The 23,756-nt window shown below is 35.9% G+C and overlaps 1 protein-coding gene across 9 annotated transcripts in view; it reads right to left on the bottom strand.

Annotated features, from left to right (window-relative positions):
* KIAA0825 (KIAA0825 ortholog) overlaps nt 1-23,756 on the bottom strand; it is a 256,654-nt gene that overhangs the window by 202,507 nt on the left and 30,391 nt on the right. For 8 of the 9 annotated variants that reach the window (XM_054184952.1, XM_054184953.1, XM_054184948.1 and 5 more), the window contains 3 exons: nt 19,209-19,348; nt 7,181-7,349; nt 1,392-2,061 (listed from right to left, as the gene is read on the bottom strand). In XM_054184952.1, coding sequence (XP_054040927.1) covers nt 1,392-2,061; nt 7,181-7,349; nt 19,209-19,339 — 970 coding nt within the window. In that variant the 5' untranslated portion in view covers nt 19,340-19,348. Of the gene's footprint in view, nt 1-1,391; nt 2,062-7,180; nt 7,350-12,965; nt 13,050-19,208; nt 19,349-23,756 lie in introns of those variants that run through there. The other variant, XM_054184954.1, reaches the window with a different exon arrangement.

Genomic DNA, 23,756 nt, shown 5'->3' with positions numbered 1-23,756 from the left:
CCACTTGACACTAAGAATTTGTCTACCATTTTAAACCCCTCAAAATAGTTAGTCTGTAGATTTTTTTCCATAACAGTTATTTCAGTGTGAACTTCCCTGTGAACACTTCAATTCCAAAGGAAAAGTGCCTTTTTCTGACTTAGTGTGGTACAAATGTAGTATATTCAAACATTTAGAAATCACTTTCCAGAAAAGACTCCTCACATACGAGCTCACATACAATGAACTATTCAATAGTAATTGTTTTGGTAAGGATACAAGTACAGATTTTGCTTGAGTTGATTAATAATACCACATAATAAGCGATAATATACCCACAAAATTAAAAAAAAAAAAAATCCTATGTAACATCACAACTCTGATCCCTTATTTTCTTCTAGCTTGCTGATTTCGCTATTGTTTGGCTTTATTGTCTGGCTACAGTCTATAACCAGAAATCATCTAGATCATCTTCTGTCTCTGGATTTTTCACATGATTCTAAACTTTTAATATTTTCTGTCAGCAAACTGCTTCACCTTTATGGAAGGCTAGGTGTTAAACAAACAGCTCTTGCACAGAGGAGTGCTCAAAACTCTGCATCGAAAAAGCAATTACATACAATCGTGCAATCATGTTATGAAAGTTTCCATTCTGTATCTTTTTTCTAGAGCTCTGATTCCTCCCTTTGGAAATTAGCATGTCAGACCCACCAACTGTAAAAAGAAAGTACAGAAAATAGCACATTGATGACAGGTTCCTTTTCTGCCTTAAATTCTTTAGAAGAAGAAGAAATGACCAGGTAGCATTAACTCTAACTTACTGTACTTTCACAAGACTAGAAAACTTAAACATGGTTTTGTTTTGGTTTGGTTTTTTGTTTGTTTGTTGTTTGTTTGTTTTTTGGTTTTTTTTTAGAATTAGAAACTGCACAGTAATCTTTTGGCTCAGCTCTGGTGTACGAATTTGTGTTTATTTCATGGCCACATTATTGTACCGACTTTCCTATAATCTCCTTTAAACTTCTGAAAATTCAGAAAAAATGGGAGTAGAAGACTAAAGAGTTTGCGTTTTTTTAAAAATCTGGATTGAACAGTTCTTATTCTATTATATATTTCAGTATTTAGAATAAATTAAGCTGAAAAAACTGACTATGACATGACAATGTTATCCAGTGAATTATAATGGGGTTTCTTTATACATAAGCATAAGATACTCTCCCTAACTTTAAACCTTTTTTCCTCACAATTCTGAAACAGTCTATAATTCAACTGCAGTAGTGTGGTTAAAACATAAAGCTGTAATTAATAACCTCAGGCCTCTCTCTTCATAGGAAATAACCAAGTATATTGAAAAAAAGTAGTATAATTAAAATAATATCTAACTACAATAAGCATAAAATAAGTCTACTAACCCACAGCATGAACTGTTCCTCTATGCTTCTTTGAAATCTTGTTTGTCTTAACCATATGTAGAGCATTTTCTTTGAACTGCAGCTCACAAAGTCTTTCAAGAAGAACTGTAATTTCTTCAGTGATGGTATCCAGGTAAGTTTCATTAATAAACTTCAACGATGAAGAAGGATCAATAGTTCCACTTAGTATATACAAATCCTCTTTTATCATTGTGCACAATGTGGGTATGGAACTTTGGTAACCATGAACCACCTTATCAAAGTTTGTTTCACCACAACTAGACAAAACACAGTTCTGTAGGAGATCGCTCACCAGTTTATTCTGCATATTTTGATACTTCGTTAAGACTTCTGATTCAGGATAAAGAAACAAAAGTTGCTGTATGCACTGAGTTTTAAACTCCATTTGTTGTTGTAAAGTATTAGCTTTTGTTTCTTCTTGACTTTGCAGTCTATTCACTAAAAATCGCCGAAGATGCAATCTTACATCATCCCAGAGAGATTTCACATCCATAGCTGAATCATCTTCAATGGCATGAAGGGAAGATGTTAACTCAAAAGACGTCCCACTTGGAGTACAGGGAAATGAGACACCACATTGACTAGAGAGATCCAGAAGGAAGTGAAGTATCATTTCTTCTTGATTTTGCTCATTCTTCAGCAAGCTTTGCTAACAAAGGTAAATCAGACAGTATTTTAGAAATGTTTTGTTAACTCTGGTTCATAAAATGAACAGCTTTGTGTTAGAGTACCAATTGTTTCCAATGCTAATTATCTTGCCAGCAAATAAGAGTCTCAAATTGCTATATAAACAACAGAAATAAGAAAGCCTGTTTTCCCACGGGTTTACGCACCAATCCATCTCCTTGTCTACCTGCTTCCAATAACTCACATTCCTCTTCCCATCTTTCTTACTTCCTCATCCTCTTTTATCAATCAATTCTAACCCACAATTCAAAGGAAAGCTTTGGAAAGTTCATTAGGTAAGCCTTGGCAGCCTGTTTGTTCTGGGCACACACACACATCTTTGAAAGAAGATGGTATGAAAAATTACTCAAGATTTATGCAGATAAGGACAGGTTTTACTCATAATCTTCCCAGGCCCCCCTAAAAGAACTAAAATTGAAAACTTGTTAAGAATTGAACAGATGTATATCACACAGGGCAGAAGAATATGAAGCCGTGCATCCTCTCAAACCGAGACGCAGACTGATACATTGACAACGCAGTGACCTCTAAACACACCTCAGCCGTATGGGCTGGAGAAGAAGGAAGCCAGTTAACAAAGCAGGTGAAACCACATGGATGGATGTTGTGTTCCTACTTCCTCTGAGCCTGAAGAGCTCCCTCTTGGTCCAGGGCCAGGATCTCTGACCTGAGAGCTGCTTCACGTTCAAGAGGCCATGCAGCAAATAGCAGGTCCTCTTGTCACACACAGCTCAGTGCTTTCTACTTGGCCCATAACGACACAAAATTAAACAGCACTCTGCAGCTTTCCTTACTGTGTATGAGACAAATCATTTAGATGGACAAGGCATGTTCAACATATGAGTAGAAGACCACCCCAAAGTCCCATGGTCACTGGACACCAAAATCTCCCTCCTCTCGCAGAGAAAAAAAACCTCCCTGTCATAATCCCATTTCCCGCAACCTCCACATTTTCCTACTGCAGGCTAGCTTTGGCCAAGTCCTAGGCCCATCAACTTCTATTTGTAAAGACCTGCTCCCAATCCTCCAGCTGAACTAGAGCTGACTACAGATTTCATCATCACAGTCACGAGAAAACTGAGTGAAATCGGTGGTACTCTTGACCTTCTGGGTTTCAGAACACAAGTAGGCAAGCCTTAGGTAAATCAGGACCTAGAAGCCCTCTCCCTTGCCTGCCCCCCCACCTCCTATCACTTCTCTCCAGCAGAGAAAAGCATTGGAGAACATGCTTATCATATAAGGGTAGCTCTTTCCACTCCTGTCCTTTATCTGGGTCTCCCGGCTATATTCCGTCCTATAAAGCAAGGCTGGTAAAGAAACTGTCATCGACCTTGCAGTCGACCTTCAGATTTATTTAACTTAAAGTATTTGAGGCAATTATTTGTTTTATTTCTTTTCCCATTTTGAAAGTGAGCGAAATAAATCAAATTTGAGTATTGTATTGCTTAAACATAAATTTTCCATTATATATGGAAAAATAATTTCCAATACGAATTGTTCCATTTTTTCTATTGTAGCAAGCTTTTATCAGTAAGTCATTTATAAAAATACAAAAAAGACAAAATTATGAACAAAAACTTCAGTGGGCTTTCCCCCTCCCCCTCTATGCTTTTGAGACACAACAATTTTCGGTACCAGAACTCCTATTCTTTGTTCTGGATGATTCAAAACTGTTGCACTCTTATGGGAGAGAACAGGAGTTTAACCTTCCTATTGCCCTTTACTCTGGAGTGCTCCATGATGAAAAACAAAAAATAAAAAGACTTGCACCACAGTAGCTAATTCTGAACAAAATGTGGAGAGCATGATTGCCTCTCATAAAAGAAAGTCTTAAAAATAGCAGACTTGCTATTTTTCTTTCATTTTACATCTTTATTTCAGAATGCTTCCTATAAATTTTTTTAGTTACAAGCAGGAAACACACATGGAAGAAAGAATAATAAAATTATCAGTCAAATATCATCCTATAAAAGCACGTGCGTGTGATAGAAATATGTATAACTACTTAAAATCTTAAATCACATATATCAATATGCACATATATAAGGCTGATTTGATTTTCTTTTATTATCTACCGAAGTATTCTATAAGGTTTTGTGTACCCAAAGAGTATGCGTCTCGATGTCTAAACTGAAACCCTAATCAGTAACCACTGTGTGGAAGAGTTGAGTCTCCACAGGTAGACTTCTGGCGTTCAAAGGTTGATTTTTTTTATGAATCATGCTCAAATACTATATTCTGAAATGAACAAAACAAGAGAAGCTGTCAAAATAATGAACGTAACTGAGGCCTTTGGAAGATGAATCCAAAATGTCTTCCAAGCAAATCCCTACTGCTGTTTTTTAAGGTTAAGCAGAAACATTTTTATTCATGAAAGCAAGTAAGAATCTAAGTATTGTTTCAGGCCCTTTGCAACTTAAACTAAAGCATTAAAAATAGGGAGCTTGCAGATGCCATCTTAGACTTAATGTTTCTCAGAAAGAGAGTCCCTGAAGTGAACTTTGAAGCTCTGAAAACACAGTGTCATCTAGTCTCTTTGAACATTGCCTATATTGACAGAAGCTTTTCTATTTGAAAATTAATCTGTAAAAATACTTCAAAAGATGTTGCCAAAACTATTCAAGAGAAAAAGAACCAAATTAGTATCTAAAGGCTTTAGAGAAGAATGAAAAGTTCTCTTATAAGCACAGAAAGTTAGTGACAACAACATAGAGCAAACATTTTACCTTTGCAGTCTACCAACTGGACTACTACCTACTATAGACTTCTACCTATCATATCAATAAACAAATCCAATAAGATAAATATTTTGTTAAATAAATTTTTTGTTGTTAGTTTAGCATGGACAGAATTTAATGAAGATGTGCTCAAGTATATATTCAGCTTTTAAATATTTATAATTACAAAACAGTACCCAGAACGACAATATTTCACATAATTAACACTTTCAAGCTTCATGAAGAACCTCTCGGTATTTCCATGAGATTTCACAAATGCATGAGAATACCACACTAGCAATAAACCTAAATACAGCACCTCAGCCAAAGCACATACAGAACTTTGCACTATTTTTTCAACTGTTCCAGCAGCTTAAAAGATAAACAAAATCCCTAACAAACTAAACACACATAATAAGGGATAACAAAGAATAGCGTTGTTGTCCTGAAGTAGACGGAAGGTTACTATTATTTAAGATGTATTGTAAGATACATAATTAAAAGCTTGCAAGTGAGAAATTAAGTCAACTGAGTAATTAGTTCAATGGGTGGAGACACACATTTAAGAAAAGTCAGATCATAATAATCTCAATAATGTTGAATATTATTGAAAATAGTTTACTGCAGACCTGTTTATGCAGCTAAACATAAACTCACACATCTAGTGTGGCTATTACTTCTTACAGATGGGCTGTCTGTGTTAATACATGCACACTTTCCATCTGTAGCCTCATCTACACAACAGGCTGGATTATCTAAGAAGCCATGAGCCTGGAAACAGTGATGCCCAAGTTCACAAGCTCCAGATGTTTTCCTGATAAACCATGCAGAATTGAGGCTTTAAGGCTTCTCACACTTTGCTGCCTGTTTAGCAGCCTGCCACAGAGCCATTGTCAAGGCTTAACTGGACTCTACAGCCCACAGCCAGGCTGCCACGCAGTCAGTAAGCTCCTGGGAAGCTGAAGGGATAGAAAGCACATTTTGTATACGATAGATTCCAAAGTATTTCAGAGATGGGGACCTTTCGGTGTTTCCCAAACAAATGCCGCCACCTGGTGTTCAGGTATATGGCTTGAACAGACCTTGGAGAAGGAAGAAAGCAGGGAATGGACACAATTAAATCATCGTAGCCATGCCCTCTTCTGAAGGGGGTTAAGTAATGATCTAACTGGACTAAGAGGAATAACAAAACTCTTAATAAGTCAGCATCTTCTGGGCTGCCCTCATTTTGTCTAGATCAAGTATGACATGTTAGCAGTCTCTGGCACCCTTGAGTGGGGTGATTAACAGCAGCTTTCATACTGATCACCTCTGTTAGAAGGGGGCAAAATCATTTCTTCACCGCTTGCACATTGAAGACCTGGCATTCCTGGAGATGACTTCCTCATTTGAAATAATATCCAGTGGATTCAAAGGTGACTAAAAGACCAACAACCAGTTTTAAGAGTTAAAAAGCTGCGAGGTGATTTGGTGAACCAGCCTGAGCTCTGGCCAGAAGATGGTCCCAAAGGAGAAAATACTCCACTTCTCCACAGCAGTTTTCCTCTGCCAACACAACCAATCTTAGCCTAAACGTGTTCATGTCCTACCACTAAACCATGACATGGAACTGACAAAGAACAATCCACTGGATACTACTTGTTTTGACACTCATACACGTGCACATCATCTAAACATACATATATATACTTCATCTATAAATATGCACGCTGTCATTTATTCCAGTACCATCCTTCACTTATCTAGCCAATTGAATTTTCCAGAATTCCATTTCCACACAAATATTCTACGTTTAACTTTTAATAAAAATTTTGGACAAAAATGCCTTCTAAAATGATGGAATTTTTTGTTGAAGTGAAATTTTATTTCTGGTTATGTGTAGTTGTACAACTTGCCAGGACAATGGATGTAGCTCCCACAGTTCTAATTAGAAAAAGTAGATAGGAAGTTAATGCTTAAATAATGCATAAAGGACAATAATCTGTATTAGATAAATAAAATTCACATACATAAGTGAAGAACAAGTGGTAACAGTACCATCCTCGGAGTAGATAGTAAATTCAGATGTTTTTTACCAACATGTGTTCATAGAACAGTCCTAGCAGTGCTGAACTTGTGGTAGGATCATGAAAAGATTTTGTCCCAAGTTTGGCTATTTCAGGCACGATCAAAAGGAAACATAACCCCTACTGCAGACATAAAAACAGTACTAAGCCGTATAATAAAATTTCTGAACTACCTTCACCACAATGAAGACTGAAATGAGAAAACTAATTAACCTCAAGAAAACCCCAACCTATCCATCATATAACCAAGCTTCCCAAACATTAAAATAGTAGTAAACAATTAGTAAACAATTTTTACCAGGGTCCTAAGGAACTCCATCAGCTGTCCATGGTGTGTAGAAGAAGGTCTGAGAGAACTAAAATTGCAGCTGTTCAGCCACTGCAGGCAGTCAGTTGTGCTTTGTAGCATTTGATCAGTACATATCTCATTTACTTCTGATTGCAGGTCTTTAAGACACTGTTCTATGCTAAAAAAACAAAAACACAGGATTTTTTTCATTACTTGGAGATAAAAGCATTTTATATATTCCATATTTTGAAAGGAAAAACTACTTCATATTAATGTGACACTAGTCATTTTTCTTCATAGATTAAATTACTCTTACAAAATAAGGGCTGAATTTGCAGGATTAACATTTAAATACAGTCAAGAGAGAGCTAAAATAAATTTCCTCCAGGCCAGAGTGTACTGTCCTTAAAGAGTAAGTGCTGCCTCACTTCTCAAACAATCTCGCACTTTTTAATAAAGTAGTTAGTGAATAAGACATTATCTAACCTAAGATCTGGTCCGTGGTGTTTAATTAGCTAAGGCAGGGAATATAAACTGAATCAACTACCATATTCCAAGGTGAATGTGTCATTTTGCTCCTTTAGCAATCAGCAGTTGTTTTATAATACATAACATATACTAATGACTTCGTAAAGACCCACTGACATCACAGAAAATGCTGAAAAGAATTTTACAGTCAGTTGTGCTGAGAAAGCGGATCTTTTCTTTGTTTTTGTCATTAGAAAATTTCAAAGAAAAAAGGGTTTGTTTTCAAGGAACTGATCCACTCCTTAACATTCATCTAAAATCATAATCCTGTTTATGAAATCAGATGTGGCTGGTTATTACAGGGATTTCAGTTGCAAAAAATCACAAGAACAAAGGAATATCCAAAATTATTTTATTTCTATTTGTGTGGACCCTTACAGGAAAACAACAAAAAAGAAAAATCCAGAAACAATCCAAGTCTATACCTTTTCCTATAGAAACACCTTTTCAGTATTTCAGAACTACTTTTTTTAAAAAGCAATGCTTAATATTTTAGTTTCACTTACAAAAGTAGTATTGACCAGATCTAGGCAGATCTAGGTTTAATACAAACAGAGCCAACAATAAGACTGATGCCAGTTTTGATTTATTGAAGTGCAAAGTGATTCTCACTACAATTTGAATTTTATTTTCAAGTACACTAGTTATCTCACATGTTCTCACAGCTGATAAGGGATGCAAGGTTTAACACAAATTAAAAGTTAGTTCTTTCTATCTCTGTAGAGTTACAGGATTAGATGAAACTCATCTCTTTACAGCTATTTCAATGTCAGATACTTTTGATTGTGTTATTACTTCCTATTTTGAGTTAATAATATTCAATATTACTTATTTGGATAAATAATATTACTTTTGATTGTAACACTACTTTCTATTTTCATGACACCAACCGAACAACAAACTTGCCAATTATACTGCCACTTGCCTCTTTATTTTATAGACAGGAAGTATGACTGTTTAACTGCTCTCTTAACATTTTCAAACTTAACTAGTTTTGGCAAAAGAAGACAAGAGAAGAAAATTAGAAAAGACGACAGGCAGAGGAGAAAAGGAGAACAAGAGGAGAGGAAAATAAAGAAACTGGAAAACAAATCAAATCTTTAAGTGGATTACAAGCCGTGACAAAAATACAAAATTAAAGACCTCCACTTCTCAAAAAAATGTGGAAAACCAATTTTTTTTTAAATTAGTGACCACTAATAACATTTTTAACTGTTTTCTGCATAACTTCTCTATGTGGAAAGATTAATTTTCCATGAAATGGCATCTTTTTGGAGGAAAGTATTTTTATTAAAGATTATTTATTTAAATTTATGAAAAATATAATCTGCTTTGAATATGAATTTTTTAAAAAAAAAATTTTAAAAATGTAAACTACTAACCTGTATCTATTTGTAATAAGAAATCACTGATGAAAGACTATTGTGCATATCACCCACTGACTATACTTTGTTATTTAATTCTGCCTGCGGTACTGTTTTCAGGATGGAGGAGAAGTATTTATTTGATTTTCTACTGGATTTTCTCCTTTATTGCATGATTTGCATTTCATTCTTTTACGGATGTTATGCAACGTACCTTAAATTCCTACTAGCTGTCTCATTCTGATCAACAGCAATAAAGTAAATCAGTGTCATCCACGCTGTTGGGAACTGAGTCTGTTAGTTTGAATTGACATTTTAAAAAAATAGTTGAAAAAAAATAAGCAAGTGATCACACTAAATTAAGTTCAGAGATAAAGAGTAGTTGTGTTTTCCTTTTATTTTTAAGTTACCTAAAACAAGCACAAAAGAGAGAAGTATATTTTTTCTAAGAATGCCGTCAAGACTTATCATCTATGGTAGGTTTTGCTTTGTGCCTTTTATTTCTTTAAAATACAGTACTAAATCATAACAAGCTGAATATGAAAACTGCATCAACTATAATTATAGAATGCAAGGACGATCATAAGAATGTAAGTGCAGAGCTGTAGTGTTCTGAATGTCAGAAAAAATACACAAATTGTTTCCAAAACTATGACTATACAGCTTCTAAAAAAAAGTCATCAAAATAAGTAGATCATTTTGAACAGCTTATTTTCCCATATTTAACTGTACTCATTAAGAATTACAGATATACTTGTTTTATGCTTAAAAGACATGTGGTAAACCATTCAACGTCTATCTACTCTATCAAATTGAAGTCACCACATTTTACAGCTGCATTACCAGAAAACAAATTCAGTAACAACAACTAATGTTAAAATACATAAAAAAATTTAAAACTTATGAATACATGGGTGGCCTGTAAAATAGTAAAAAATTGATGCAAAAGTCTTAAGACTTTCCTGAGTGTGCCGAGTTAAAAATGAAGTTCCCACCATCAAAGGACCTTAACAGGAGCACAAAGCACCTCCATGAAAAACAATCGCTCTCTGGCTGTGGCCCACTCAGGTTCCTGATGGGATAGTCCAGCCATGAATACCAATTCTAAACCTGACAAAAGATTGGTGTGTATCTTTTTAACTTCTGAAACCTGTTCTGAGGACTATGAAACCGAATGCCTTGTTCATACACCTTGACTCCTGGGACACTACCAAAGGCTTTTACTGTGGTGTGCTGATGTGCCCCATTCAATCATACCCAATAGATTACAGCATTGTGCATTGTAAAAGGGACTACTGTTGTTAGTCTGTGCCAATCTGCTTCAATTAGGAACCAGTTGTTACACTCATCTTTGACCCAGGAGTCTGTGTGCCAGCTAATAAACTACAAGATAAGAATAGGCTACAGCCTTCTCAAGACCAGTTATTTTGGAAATTTGTCCCAACACTGATAAGGGGATTAGGTGTATGTATTTCAGTGGCCCTCCCTGTAGGTACAAATCATGATAGGTCTTCTGTTCATTTTATTTAATCCTTTTATTCCAATAAAGTAAACACTGAATTACGATTAACACTGTTTCTCATTAAATAAAAGTATTTTCATCATGTGTACTTACAACATACTGTAGGTAAACATGGTCTCAACATTGCTATTTCTTTTAAGATTTTTGTCAACATTTAGTACTACATGAACATAGTTAATTAGAGATACTTATTCCTTTACATTAATTTCATCATTAAATGAAATATTTAGGAATGTGGTTACCACTGAAAAAAAAAATTTAATCTGTATTATCTGAGTTTAGAAAGCAAGCATTTTAACGAAAAGACTTCTGCCAAATAGGATTAAATTTATTCTCACTATGTAGGCTAGTATTTAAAACTATAATTTCACATCGACATAAGGAGAATGATATTTGATTTGCTTTTACAAAATGGAAACTTGCTGCCGTTTTGAAAACTGTAAACAAAATATACATTTTGGTGTGAAAAATGTGCTTAATGTATTTAATTAATTTGATTCTTAAAAGTACAATTACAAAAAGCCACATAAAGTGCTAAATTCCTTTTTTCCCCAAAATAATATTTTTTCATTAAGGTTTAACCGCAAATATATTTTAGTAAGTTTAGTGCAGGAAATAAGCTCGTTTTGTTGAACAAATTGTGGCATCAACCCAGATGATGTCAACTGACACTATACACATACGATGAGAGCATAAATGGTCTTAAAATCACATGCAGTCAATAGAAAAATACAACCATGCAACCCTATTTAAATGAGGAACACAAGATCTGGAGCACAACAGGGAAATCAGACGTAGTTCAGTGCCTAATGCTTTTTCCCTCTTTACTATAGTTAACTGTTTCTGTGCTCCATACGTATGTTTTCAGAAACATCCTCTGAAACTCTAAACTTTAATGATAAGGTGAGGCGTACAATTCATGTTTTAAGTGATCGGGTACCAATGTTGAGACATTGCTGAATCTAACCAGAAGGTGCTTAATTCTTCTGTTGGCAATTAGCCTGCTGGTACTACATTAAGCAGCTGTTCCTGGTCAGGTGGAAGGTCCCCATGTCTCTGACAGTGGTCATTAGGAGATGCCAAAGAAGAATTAAAAAAAAAAACAAACACAAAAAACCAAAAAAAACCAGTTTGTGACACAAGTACTTAAATCAGACAGTGTCCTAGTATTTAACATCCCTCAATTTTTTCTTCCACAGATAATTCCACTTTTCTTTGAACCTGTGGAATTATTCAGACACAAGCAGAAAAAAATAGTCACCAAACTACTAAACAAGGAGTGGTATATAAAAGCTCAAAGAAAAAAATAACCTTTCTCTGTAACAAAGAAATCTGATGGTTATGCTCATATGGATTTTTGTAAAATTGACTGAATTTTCAAGAAAAATATCCTTAGTCCCACACAAAGAGTATCTTCAGCCTTTGTGGGCACATTAATACTTCTAGTTAGTACCACTGGTACGCCATTATGCCGGTGAAGACTATTTCACTGAAATAGCTTCTCATTTTTACAGGTGAGCGTGGGTTGTTTTTGTTTTTTGGTTTGGTTTTTTTTTTGTTTGTTTTTTTCATGCACTAAGCAAAGTTCTGTTATGTTATCGTGTCCACACTGGAGTGCTTTTCTGGCGTAGTCAATACCATTTGGTAAGTATTCCCACTGTAGAGAGACAGTCTCAATTTGAGAACTCCTAGGTACTCTTATTTATTAAGTTAATGACAGTTTTTAGGAATAACTTAATCATATGGAAAGACTGCTTTTTAAGTGGCTGCATCAATGGACAAACAGTTACAAACCAGGTACTATAATGGAACTGATAGTGTAAGCACTGTCATACTGACACATTATTTTGAAAAGCACAGTATCAAAATGAGGGTTGCTGTCTCCATATATCATTTTCCATTGCCTACGATTACTATGAGTAAGTTGAAAGATGATCTCCTAACTCCTTTCAATTTCTAACAAGCACTGTTTCAATTTATTTCATATAGTATATGGAACAGCCATAAAATGGCAATGAGATTGGTTAAATTAAACTGCTAAGCTATAAAGTGAAATTATCGTTAAACTTCATGTTACTTATGCTTAAGATCCTCATATTCATTGAGATCTGCTTTTAGAATCAGCATTTACTTGTCTTTTAATAATAACAACGGACTGAATGAAATGAACAAAATGAAATAATTGTTTCCACTGTTTTTTGAGGATAGAAGCATTAACATAGTATTACTTTGTTATTATTATGCATATTCATTAAAAAGCTTGACTGGTAAAGGCACAGGACATTTTAAACAAAATCAGTCATATCATTTGGAAACCTGTGCTGACAGAGGACCTGCGCTACACTTCAAGTAGTAAGAAATCTTTGAGAGAGGCTTTTACCAGTACAATTCCCACAGGCATTTTCCTTGTTACACTTTCTCCCATGTAGAAACAAACATTTTGTTCTATTTCAGGAAAGCTGACCTGCCAAAAAGGAAGTATTAAGAAAATTTCCCACAATCTACCAACAATTTCATGAGGTCATTGCTGATGCCTCAGCACTACTGTCAGTTAATAAACAGCAACTTAACCATAAATATAAATAATTTATTTGATAGTAACTTTTAAACAACTAGATACAATCTAACTGAAAAAAAACCATGAAGATTCATGCAAAGAATGTTTTGATATCTTTATCTTGAAAAGAAACAAGAGCTTTTACCAAAAATGGCTATTTATCATCTTGTGTGTTCCTGCAATACTTATGATAACCTACAGTAAAATTCATGGTACAACAGGATTTCTAAAATTCTGTAAAAAATGATATTATTGTAGTTCCAGGCCTATAATGTTCATGCTGTTCCATTCTAGTCTATCTGATCATCAGCTTATTCTTTCTGGCATGTCCATTTTCTTACTCTCACTAACCCAACTGCGCAATCAGATGAAAATTCCTTCTTGTACTTTACATTCTTTACAAGGGTAACCTCGACAGCAGAAGAGAAAGCTAGAAAGTAAAGCTGCTACCGCTAATAATATAGGTTTTGTTACCACCTCATATTTGTGTGTATGTTAACTTTTCTTACATAGTTTGACTATACTATTCTCTTATTCGTATTCTGTATCCAAGTTTTATTCAAAATAAAATGAGACCGATAAAAATGAAGTTAAACACTATTTTGTAAGCAGAATACGAAACTAATGGAAAAACTAACTACAAAATCTTTATCTCTTTAGAAAATGCTGTTAAGACAAATACGTCTGGATACTTGTTTTTAAAACCACCAATTATTTAAAGTACAAGCCTCAAAATTACAGGCTTATTACAAAGCTGAAAGCCTTGAAAAAATTCACTTCCTCAAATTCTTCATACAGTAACCTTAGACCTGAAGATGTAAAATAAAAATGCAGACCCAGCTTCAAGGACTTTGTAAGCTACTTCATATCTCTAATTTAGCTACTTACAAAACATATCCACCAAAACTGTAAAGTAACTATACCACTGAAACCAGAAAGAAACAGAATAGTGACGGCTGCTGCACCTCAGCAAGAAAAAACATATCAGCACTGTCAGTTTTACCTGAAGCACTGCATACCTCTTGTTTTAAAGACTTGAGATATTTCAGTCCACAAGACCTAAGCTTTGCCCTGATAAGTTATTTCAAAAGACTGGAAGCCAAACATAGGAGTCTTTCAACTCCATTGACCAAAACATGATAGTGAAAAACAATGGCTAAAAAAAACATTGTCTCGTTTATTCTCCTACGAAATGCATTGGGGCACTTCACAGTGCAGTCAAAGACCCGATTACAGGTTCTGTAGATATCATAGAACCATAGAATTGTCAGGGTTGGAAGGGACCTTCAAGATCATCTAGTTCCAACCCCCCTGCCATGGGCAGGGACACCTCCCACTAGATCAGGTTGCGCAGAGCCCCATCCAGCCTGGCTTTAAAAACTTCCAGGGATGGGGCTTCCACCACCTCTCTGGGCAACCTGTGCCAGTGTCTCACCACCCTCATGGTGAAGAACTTCTTCCTAACGTCCAGTCTGAATCGGCCCATCTCTAGTTTTAATCCATTCCCTCTAGTCCTACCATCACCCGACATCCTAAAAAGTTCCTCACCAGTTTTCTTGGAGGCCCCCTTAAGATACTGGTAGGCCATTATAAGGTCTCCTCAGAGCCTTCTTTTCTCCAGACTGAACAACCCAAACTCTCTCAGTCTGTCCTCATAGGAGAGGTGCTCCAGCCCTCTGATCATCCTCGTGGCCCTTCTCTGGACACGTTCCAGCACGTCCATATCTCCCTTGTAGTAGGGGCTCCAGAACTGGACGCAGTACTCCAGGTGGGGTCTCACGAGAGTGGAGTAGAGGGACAGAATCACCTCCCTCGACCTGCTGGCCACGCTTCTCCTGATGCAGCCCAGGATACGATTGGCATTCTGGGCTGCCAGTGCACACTGATGGCTCATGTTGCTAGTGCACATCGACGGCTCTCGTCCACCAGCCCCCCCAAGTCCTTTTCTTCAGGGCTGCTCTCAAGCCAGTCACTGCCCAGCCTATATCGGTGCTTGGGATTGCAAGGAGGACCTTGCACTTGGTCTTGCTGAACTTCATGAGGTTGGCATGGGCCCACCTCTCCAGCCTGTCGAGGTCCCTCTGGATGGCATCCCTTCCCTCCAGCGTGTCAGCCGCCCCACACAGCTTGGTGTCGTCGGCAAACGTGCTGAGGGTGCACTCTACGCCACCGTCCATGTCGCTCACAAAGACGTTAAACAAGACCGGTCCCGGTACTGATCCTTGAGGGAATCCACTCGTCACTGGCCTCCACTTGGACATGGACCCATCGACAGCCACTCTTTGGGTGTGGCCGTCAAGCCAGTTCTTTATCCACTGAATTGTCAGTCCATCAATCCCATATTTTATCAGCTTGGAGACCAGGATGTCATGCGGGACAGTGTCAAAGGCTTTGCGCAGCTCCAGGTAAATGACGTCAGTTGCTCTCCCCTTGTCTATTGATGTTGTGACCGTCTCATAGAAGGCCATCAGGTTTGTCAGGCACGATTTGCCCTTGGTGAAGCCGTGTTGATTGTACCCAATCACCTCTTCGTTATTCTTCTGCCTCAGCAGTGCCTCCAGGAGGATCTGCTCCATAATCTTACCAGGCACAGAGGTGAGACTGACTGGCCTATAGTTCCCCGGTTCCTCCTTCTTTCCCTTTTTGAAGATGGGGATTATGTTTCCCCTTTTCCAGGCAGTGGGGACTTCACCAGACTGCCATGACTTTTGGAATATAATAGAGAGTGGTTTAGCAACCTCATCCGCCAGTTCCCTTAGTACCCATGGGTGTATCCCATCAGGTCCCATAGACTTGTGCACTTTCAGGTTCAGGTATATGGAAAGTGTCATACTAACATACTTATTGAGGTACTTTCCATATAGTCCTATTATTCGCAAGTTAAGGATCTTGTTAATTGCTCAAATAATGATTACAATTTACATTGAACAGATACGGGACAAGATGCAATGCTATAAGCACTTACTAGTATTGACCTCACTGGAGGCCTTCAAAAAATACATTCACCAAAATCCCAAATGACTGAATTACTGTTAATTAGACAGAAGGTCAGGTTGAAGTTCATCAGATTGAAGTCAAATTAAGCCTTTGTGAAAAGGCTCACAAGATCTATTCTCCAGGGTTTTGTGGAGATACAATTACTAACAAATAATTTTATTGAATTTTGAGTAATTGTGCTCTTGAAGAAGACCTAGAATACTTCACACTGTCCTACAGCCTCATAAAATCTATTGTCACTTTATCCCCACTAAAAGGCAGCCAATCACTCACTGAAGAAAGAACTGAATACACATACACACACAAAATCAACTGCTGAAGAGATTTCCTGCTTAAAATCACTTTCAAGTTTTGCATGATAACCTCCTTTTCAAGCTCTGTACCTTATTTTCTGCTTAGAAGTATTAAACTTCAGCTGAAAGTTTAGTTCTACAGATTGCTCAAAAATTAACTCTTACTTATTCTTAATCCTCCAATTAGGAAAAAAAAATGCCAAGACTTGGTTTTGATAAACAGTGAAAGTCAAAGTAAATGCGAGGGGAAAGACTGAAGACAAATGGCCATCCTGATGAAATTATGAATACAAATTCATGGTTTACAATAACCCAAGACTATCATTGCACATAAAACTGGCCAGCAATGACAGTAGTTTTGAGAGTTCATATTCACCTACTTCTATAAACTGCTGTAAAAATAAAGTTAACATTCAAGTGTAATAAGAGGTCTGTTATATAATAGTGAATGAATGAACCACTTACTCCCATAAAACTTACAAATAAAACAATTTCGTACAGATGGCCTTTTCTTTTTTTTTTTTTTTGTTATAGAACCAAATAGAAATGGTACAATACAAAAATACTGACGGTAATTCAACTACTGGAAAGCATATCTGATTTGTCGTGTCACACAATTTTATAAAAGCTATTCAGTTGGAAGGCAATAAATGAGCATTCAAGTGATTTACACACTTTTGGATCATAATTTTTTACACAATGTTTTATTTTTAAAAATATATATATGCTGTATACTATTATGTTTATTCTCTGTGGTATAATAAAATCATAAATCTATCTGATGAAAAATGGATTGTATTCCAATTGTATCACTGTAGCGCATAGAGCTGCTCTTATCATACCACTTACAAAGATCAATGGTAACTTGAAAATGATTTCATTCCACGCTACCTCTAATATATTAGCAATAAAAGGACTCTTTTTAATTTAAAAGTCACATCAGCTGCTGTCCATCTTCTTTTAAACTCCCCTCCATTTCTGAAACTGACATATTACAGGAGCAAAATATCACCTGGTAACTACAGGGCTACTTTCTGATTTTCCTTGTGAAAATTAGTTTAAAAACTAGCTCATGTGTCAATTCAGCAGAAACACAAAGCTTTTCCTGACATGTGTTGCTGTGTACCACACCCTAATCCTGTGATATTGTTCATGTAAAATGTAATATAAAATGTTAACTGACACAAAATGCCATTAAAAGGAAAAAACAGCTGGCCTGCTTTACCACAGTCAGAAGTTTTCTCAATGAGCAGCATACATTTTACATACATTAAAAACAAAGACAGTGGTAAAGCATGCATTCCAAAGACTCATCTTGATAATAATCTTTCTAAGTCTCAGGCTGGCTCTGCATAATGACAACTAACTCACTTTTATTTGGTAGCTGAAGAGGTGACACCACCTGCCAAAAATGCTGATGCTGTTTCTTCCCAGATATACAAGACTGTAGCAACTCAAAACTTGAGTACCTATAACTGTGTTACGGCTTCAACTAAACTGTAAGTAAGTATCTATACATTTCACTGATGCCAACAGCTGGAAAATTGTAATATGAAATTGCACTATGCAATGGTCCATGACGGCGTACTTCCCAGATCTTCCCTGTCATTGCTACCCTGGGATTATTACTATTGCAAACACATTTGTAAACAGTAAATTTTCAAATTAAGAAGTTCAAAATGTGAGATAAGAGTAATATAAATAAAAAGCCTGAAAAATCTCTCAGCCTGGCAGAAGCAATATGACAATAATTCAGAACTGATCTAAATCAGTTTTCAGTGAGATAGAGCAATGGCTTATCTCCATTCTTCAGGAAGCTGTTTGGGAGCAGACAAAGACCCCTCACAAATGTGAGCTTCATTAAAATTACAGAATCTTAAAACTGATGTCACGAAGGGCATTGTTTGAAATCTTACAACTATATACCATGCACTGTTATCCAAAGGCAAGCATTTTCAAAATTTAATACAAAATTATGCTACTTGTTATATCTCGGAATGTACGTTCATATTTTAAAGGGGCAACTAGTTTATTCACTTACACACATCTTTCACAGATCAAAGTATTTTAAAGGTACTAAAGAGTTTAGCCACAAAACCTGCCACCATTTTTCAAATAAGGCACAAAACTTTGAGCTTATTTTTTTTGTAGTCATGCAAAAAATCTGCATCAAAAAGAAAGCTTTCAGTACTCCACTGTTTCTATAGCATTGATTTTTGGAAACCAGTATGTTAAAAGAAGTCGACAATGAAATATATTACCAAACAAATTCTAGTTAGGAAATCTTGCATTGCAGCATAACAGTTTTAACTGAAATAGATAAAATGATATTTTATATGAGAAAGATTATATATAGTAACTTACTTGCCTTTTCTACTTCTATTAGAAATGCTTGAAGAATATACTGAGTTCAATTTTGCTTTTTTTTTTATATAATTCTGTGGCTCTTTTAGTGAATAAAAATTCTATCTCATAGCTGTAGGAAATACAACTGTCATGGGAATACATATTTTCTTCCTCCACTATCACACCTACTGCAATAATTCCTAAGATTAAGATGACTCAACTGTTAAAAATACTATATGGAGAAAGTCTATAGCACAAAAATTATATGCCATTAAAAATCTGTTAAATGCTCAAGTGGTTAAGTTAAATTCCTACTGAAGTAATTATCAGAATTTTAACCTACAACTAGAAAAGAAAGAAAAGAAAAGATGTACTTTCTAAATGTAATGACTTTCACTAATATTTTGGATATAAACACAGTACTGTTTACCTAGAAGAGTTCTTCTTTATTTTTTCATCAAGATCACCAAGGACTTGTTGAAACTCCAATTCTCCAGGAAGGACACTTAACAAACAGTCTAAATTGGATGAATCAAGTGAATACTCTCCTCCCCATTCCATTTTCAGAAGCTGTAAAATAGATACATAAAAGTGATTAAATAATAAAGTCGAAGTATGAAAACATACAACATTTTGTTCCTTGTAAATACTTAGGTAGGAAACTATAAAATCAGTGTTGAAAAGTAAACCTTGTGCACCCTTCTGAACAGAGTGCTACAGAAAGGGTACTTGTAAAATGAAAGCAGAGATACATTTCATAATATTTTGCATTTTTTGGTTTAAAAAACCCAGCTCTTTCACCTTAATCAGAGTAGTAGCTTTCTTAATTTTTATTATTTTTTTTTAAGATTTAGAAAGAAAATTCTCACTATTATAACTGGAAACTATAAAAATAAATACATTAGAGGGTAAACTTATTTTATGTGTGCTTCTAATTTCTGTCCAAGGAGTAACTGCTTTCTGGAAATTAAGCACATCATTGCAAATAACTAGAACATAAAAATCCAGACCAAACCACTACAATTTACCAGAAAACAGGTGTCATCTTGCCTTGTACACATTTTACTCAACAAATACTTTGCCAAAACACAAGTCAAAACCACTGGCATACTCAAACTAAGACACTAAATCCCAGGAATCTTTATATCAGAAGCAAAACACTACTGGAGTTGTTTTTTCCTGTTTTCTTTTCTTTCTGCATTCTCTTTTTTGAGAAATAATGAAGTTGATTTTAGAACCAGTGATGGCTTGCTACTGAAGTTAAAGAAAAAATTACAGAAGTGGAAACTTATTAATAACCAGTATAATTCATGTCTACTATCCATAGAATTATAGAATCATAGGGTTAGAAGGGACCTCTGGAGATCATCCAGTCCAAACCCCTGCCAGAGTAGGGTCACCCAGAGCTGTTGGACAGGACGGTGTCTCCAGGTGGGTTTGGAATGTCCCCAGAGTTGGAGACTCCCCCACCTCTCTGGGCAGCCTGTGCCAGGGCTCTGCCACTCTCACAGCAAAGAAGTTCCTCCTCATGTTGAGGTGGAACTTCCCATGCTCAAGTTTGTGCCCGTTACCCCTTGTCCTGTCCCTGGGCACCACTGAAAAGAGCCTGGCCCCATCCTCCTGACACCCACCCTTTCAGTATTTGTAAGTGTTGATGAGTTTCCCCCCTCAGCCATCTTTTTTCTAAACTGAAGAGACCCAAATCCCTCAGTCTTTCTTCATAAGAGAGGTGTTCCAGTCCCTCTCGTCATCTTCGTAGTCCTTATTGTCCTGGTTTGAGGTAAAACAGAACCAATTTTCTGATTTGTAATTTTATTTTTTAGCTGGGCCTCTTCTAACTGACTAAAGTCTGAAATTAACAGCATATTGTTCAGAAACAGTTCACTGTCAGTATTTAATAATACTATTCATATTGCAATAGTAACATGAGGAACAAACATAACTATTCAGATACACACAATGTTTGGGCAACAAAAATGAATTAATAAATACACTATTTTTCTTACAAGCAATACTCTTTTATGAAGCAATTACAGTGTTGGTTGGAAGTTTACCTAGAGGCATTACTAGAAAAGTAGATTGAGACTTAGAATCTAAGTGAGCAGTGTAAAAGACACATGCTCCAAAAGAACATCAGATTAAGATGCAAGGTCAAGGTGATAGTTTTTGGTCAAATATGAGTGCAGACCTACAAGTAGCAGAACTGCGAATTTCTTTAGCAGAAATGACACTATTGATTCTGGTTTTGTCCTTTCAAAAGAAAGTTAGAACAAACATGAAGGTCCTTTAAAGCCTACTGTCTTGCACATCGTAATTAACAACGCAATACTATGAAACATTTCCTGGATATATCATTTCCTTAAATCCTCGGAAGGTACAGAATACCCCTTTGCAAATAACAATTCAAAGACTTTCAACATTTTGGAATGTACCTGAAACCCAGTCACCCTTCTGGTTAAAAAGTTTTGAAGTAAACCAAAACATCACATAATACATGAAGGGAAGAACAGTCTTTGAATATAAGACTTACACGTATCTTAACAGATGTTAATTGCAATTAAAGACACTGTAATTAAAAGCAGAAGTTAAAAAGTACTCTCCCACATGCTGAAATACTTGTCAGTTGCTCTGGCAAAAAACAAGGAGGCCAATTGGGAAGGTTCTGCAACTAACGGAAAAACATTAAACAGCACTTTACAGAATCGAGATAAAAGGAATACTGAAAATACAGTTGTTCGCTCATGTGTGATACTACTTACATTCAGACATGATCACCCAAATCCATTCCTTTTTCTCTTCAGAGATATCTGTTTATACAGAATGTGATGCTAACTCCATTCAATACCTATAACTCAAACCCATCTTTTATTCAACTATGCTTGCAGAACAGTCAATGACTGGTGTAAAATGTACTGTAAAATAGATACATGTAATGCAAAAATAATAACAGCGTGGAATGATTCAGAGTTTTCATAAAATAGCTGCACAATCAAAACTGTATATTTATTCCTAACTCTTTTCCTTACAGGATAGCCAAAAGAAGCTTGTGTTCCTCAGAAAAATATCAGTATAGTTTACAGACCACTTAGTGTTTGAAAAATTCATCGTATGAAAAAAATAACCTTGTAAACATGACAGCCTAGTTTTCATGTATGCATTCGTGTAAGACTTCTGTGTCATACTTCTTCAGTTCACTTGTCAAAACAAGGAAATTATTCCTTTCAGTCTTGGTTTATGGGGGAAAATGCAATATTTGATTATTCAGTTTTCAAATACTGTTTCAGGTGGTCAATAGTAATTTCTTTGTATGAAAATCTAAGTATTTCTCTAATACAAGACTATCATACGAAGAAGCAAAATACAAATGTTCTTCAGAAGGAAAAAATAAGTACATCAGGATATAAATTAATTCAAATTGAGCAGAAATTCTACTGGTATTTAGTGCAACCAGTGTGAGGGCTCTGGGTGCACAAATAGCTTTAACTGCCTGATGACCTGGACTCGCAGCAGTCACCTGGACTCATGCCAGTGCCTGCCCCACTTGCCTCCCTTGGGAGCAACAGGATGGGCATCGTCTGGCAAGGTCCCTCCCTGCCATTCGGGTCATCCCCCTTCTCTCCCAGCCCTCAAAGAGCACCCAGTCATTGCTGCTCCCTGATAGACAGTGTGAAACAGCCCCCCTCTGACGGCAAAAAACAATTTTTGTTAAACAAATCAATTTCTTAAAATCTGTGGTACTTGCAGTAATATGGGGGAAGAACTCTATTTTGAAACTCCGAATTCTGTCAAAGTATTTTAGATAGTAATAACCCATTTCTTTGGCATAGGAGAATTAATTTAACACTTGTTATTATGCTGCATAAAAAGTATCATCCCATCATATCTCTATTTACTATTACAGTAAAATATTGTATGTTTTGAGACAAATGATATTAGAGAACCTGCTTCAGATGCAACTTGGTGTGTCCCTATTTGTAATAGGCCTAGTTGTTTTCAAAACACATTGGAGGACCATTCATCACCACTAAAATGATGTAGCTGTCAATCTTTTTGGTAGCTACTCAAGAAACTTAACCTATGTACAGTGTAGCTTAAAAAGAAGTATTACTCAAGTCTCTTATTTTAACCCACAGTATCAATGCAATTTAACTTCACTGTAACAATTCACCACTTTGAACAACCCTGACATTAAGAACCAATTTTCATCAAAAACTATTAGGCCTATTTGAGAAAACATTATGGAATATTCAAGTTGATACCACAGATACTTCTTCCTTTTTCAATTCATATAGTGTTTACCACTGAAGAACACTTTTTTTTTTTTTTTTTAGTGTTTTCTTTTTCAGTATCAATCAAAAGGAAGCAATCTGCTCATAGAAGTCCCACATAAAATGATACTTAGTTCAAATTGGGTATTCCTTCATTCTGATACAATTCAATAAACATCATTTTAAAAAACTTCCACTACAAATATACATGTGAAATTCCACAGCACTTCTAAGATTAGTTTGCAATGCTTCTATTTACTGTAACAAGCATTTATTCTCAGACATCTAGTTTGTAAAAGTTACGTGGACCTACAACTTGAACAGATTTTTGTATGAGCATTTTTATTGAATTTATGTACAATATACCTCTATATATGTATAAATCACAATATTTAACTTCATAGCCTAACAGACTGTAGTTACACAGCTAACAGACATCTCCCACTTTCTGACACAGACGCTATTCTTTTTAAATATAAATTACGAGTCCTTCATTACACTGGGTAAGACACCACTAGGTCATGTTTACAGCATACAAACCCATTCCAGCATTTTTAGAAACTCTGTAAACATTGACAGACTTATTTATGGATAAACACTCAGTACTGTTACTCCTTTATATCCCTATGACGCTTCAGATTCTTGTTTTGACTTCGGTAGGTTTCAGATATCACACGACAGCATCAACCATGGAGAATGGCAGGAAAATT

Source organism: Rissa tridactyla, chromosome Z (genome assembly GCF_028500815.1).
Source record: "Rissa tridactyla isolate bRisTri1 chromosome Z, bRisTri1.patW.cur.20221130, whole genome shotgun sequence".
Classification (NCBI taxonomy): Eukaryota; Metazoa; Chordata; class Aves; order Charadriiformes; family Laridae; genus Rissa; species Rissa tridactyla.
The sequence above is the reverse complement of the archived record's forward strand: the minus strand, read 5'-3'. Positions and strand labels throughout refer to the sequence as shown.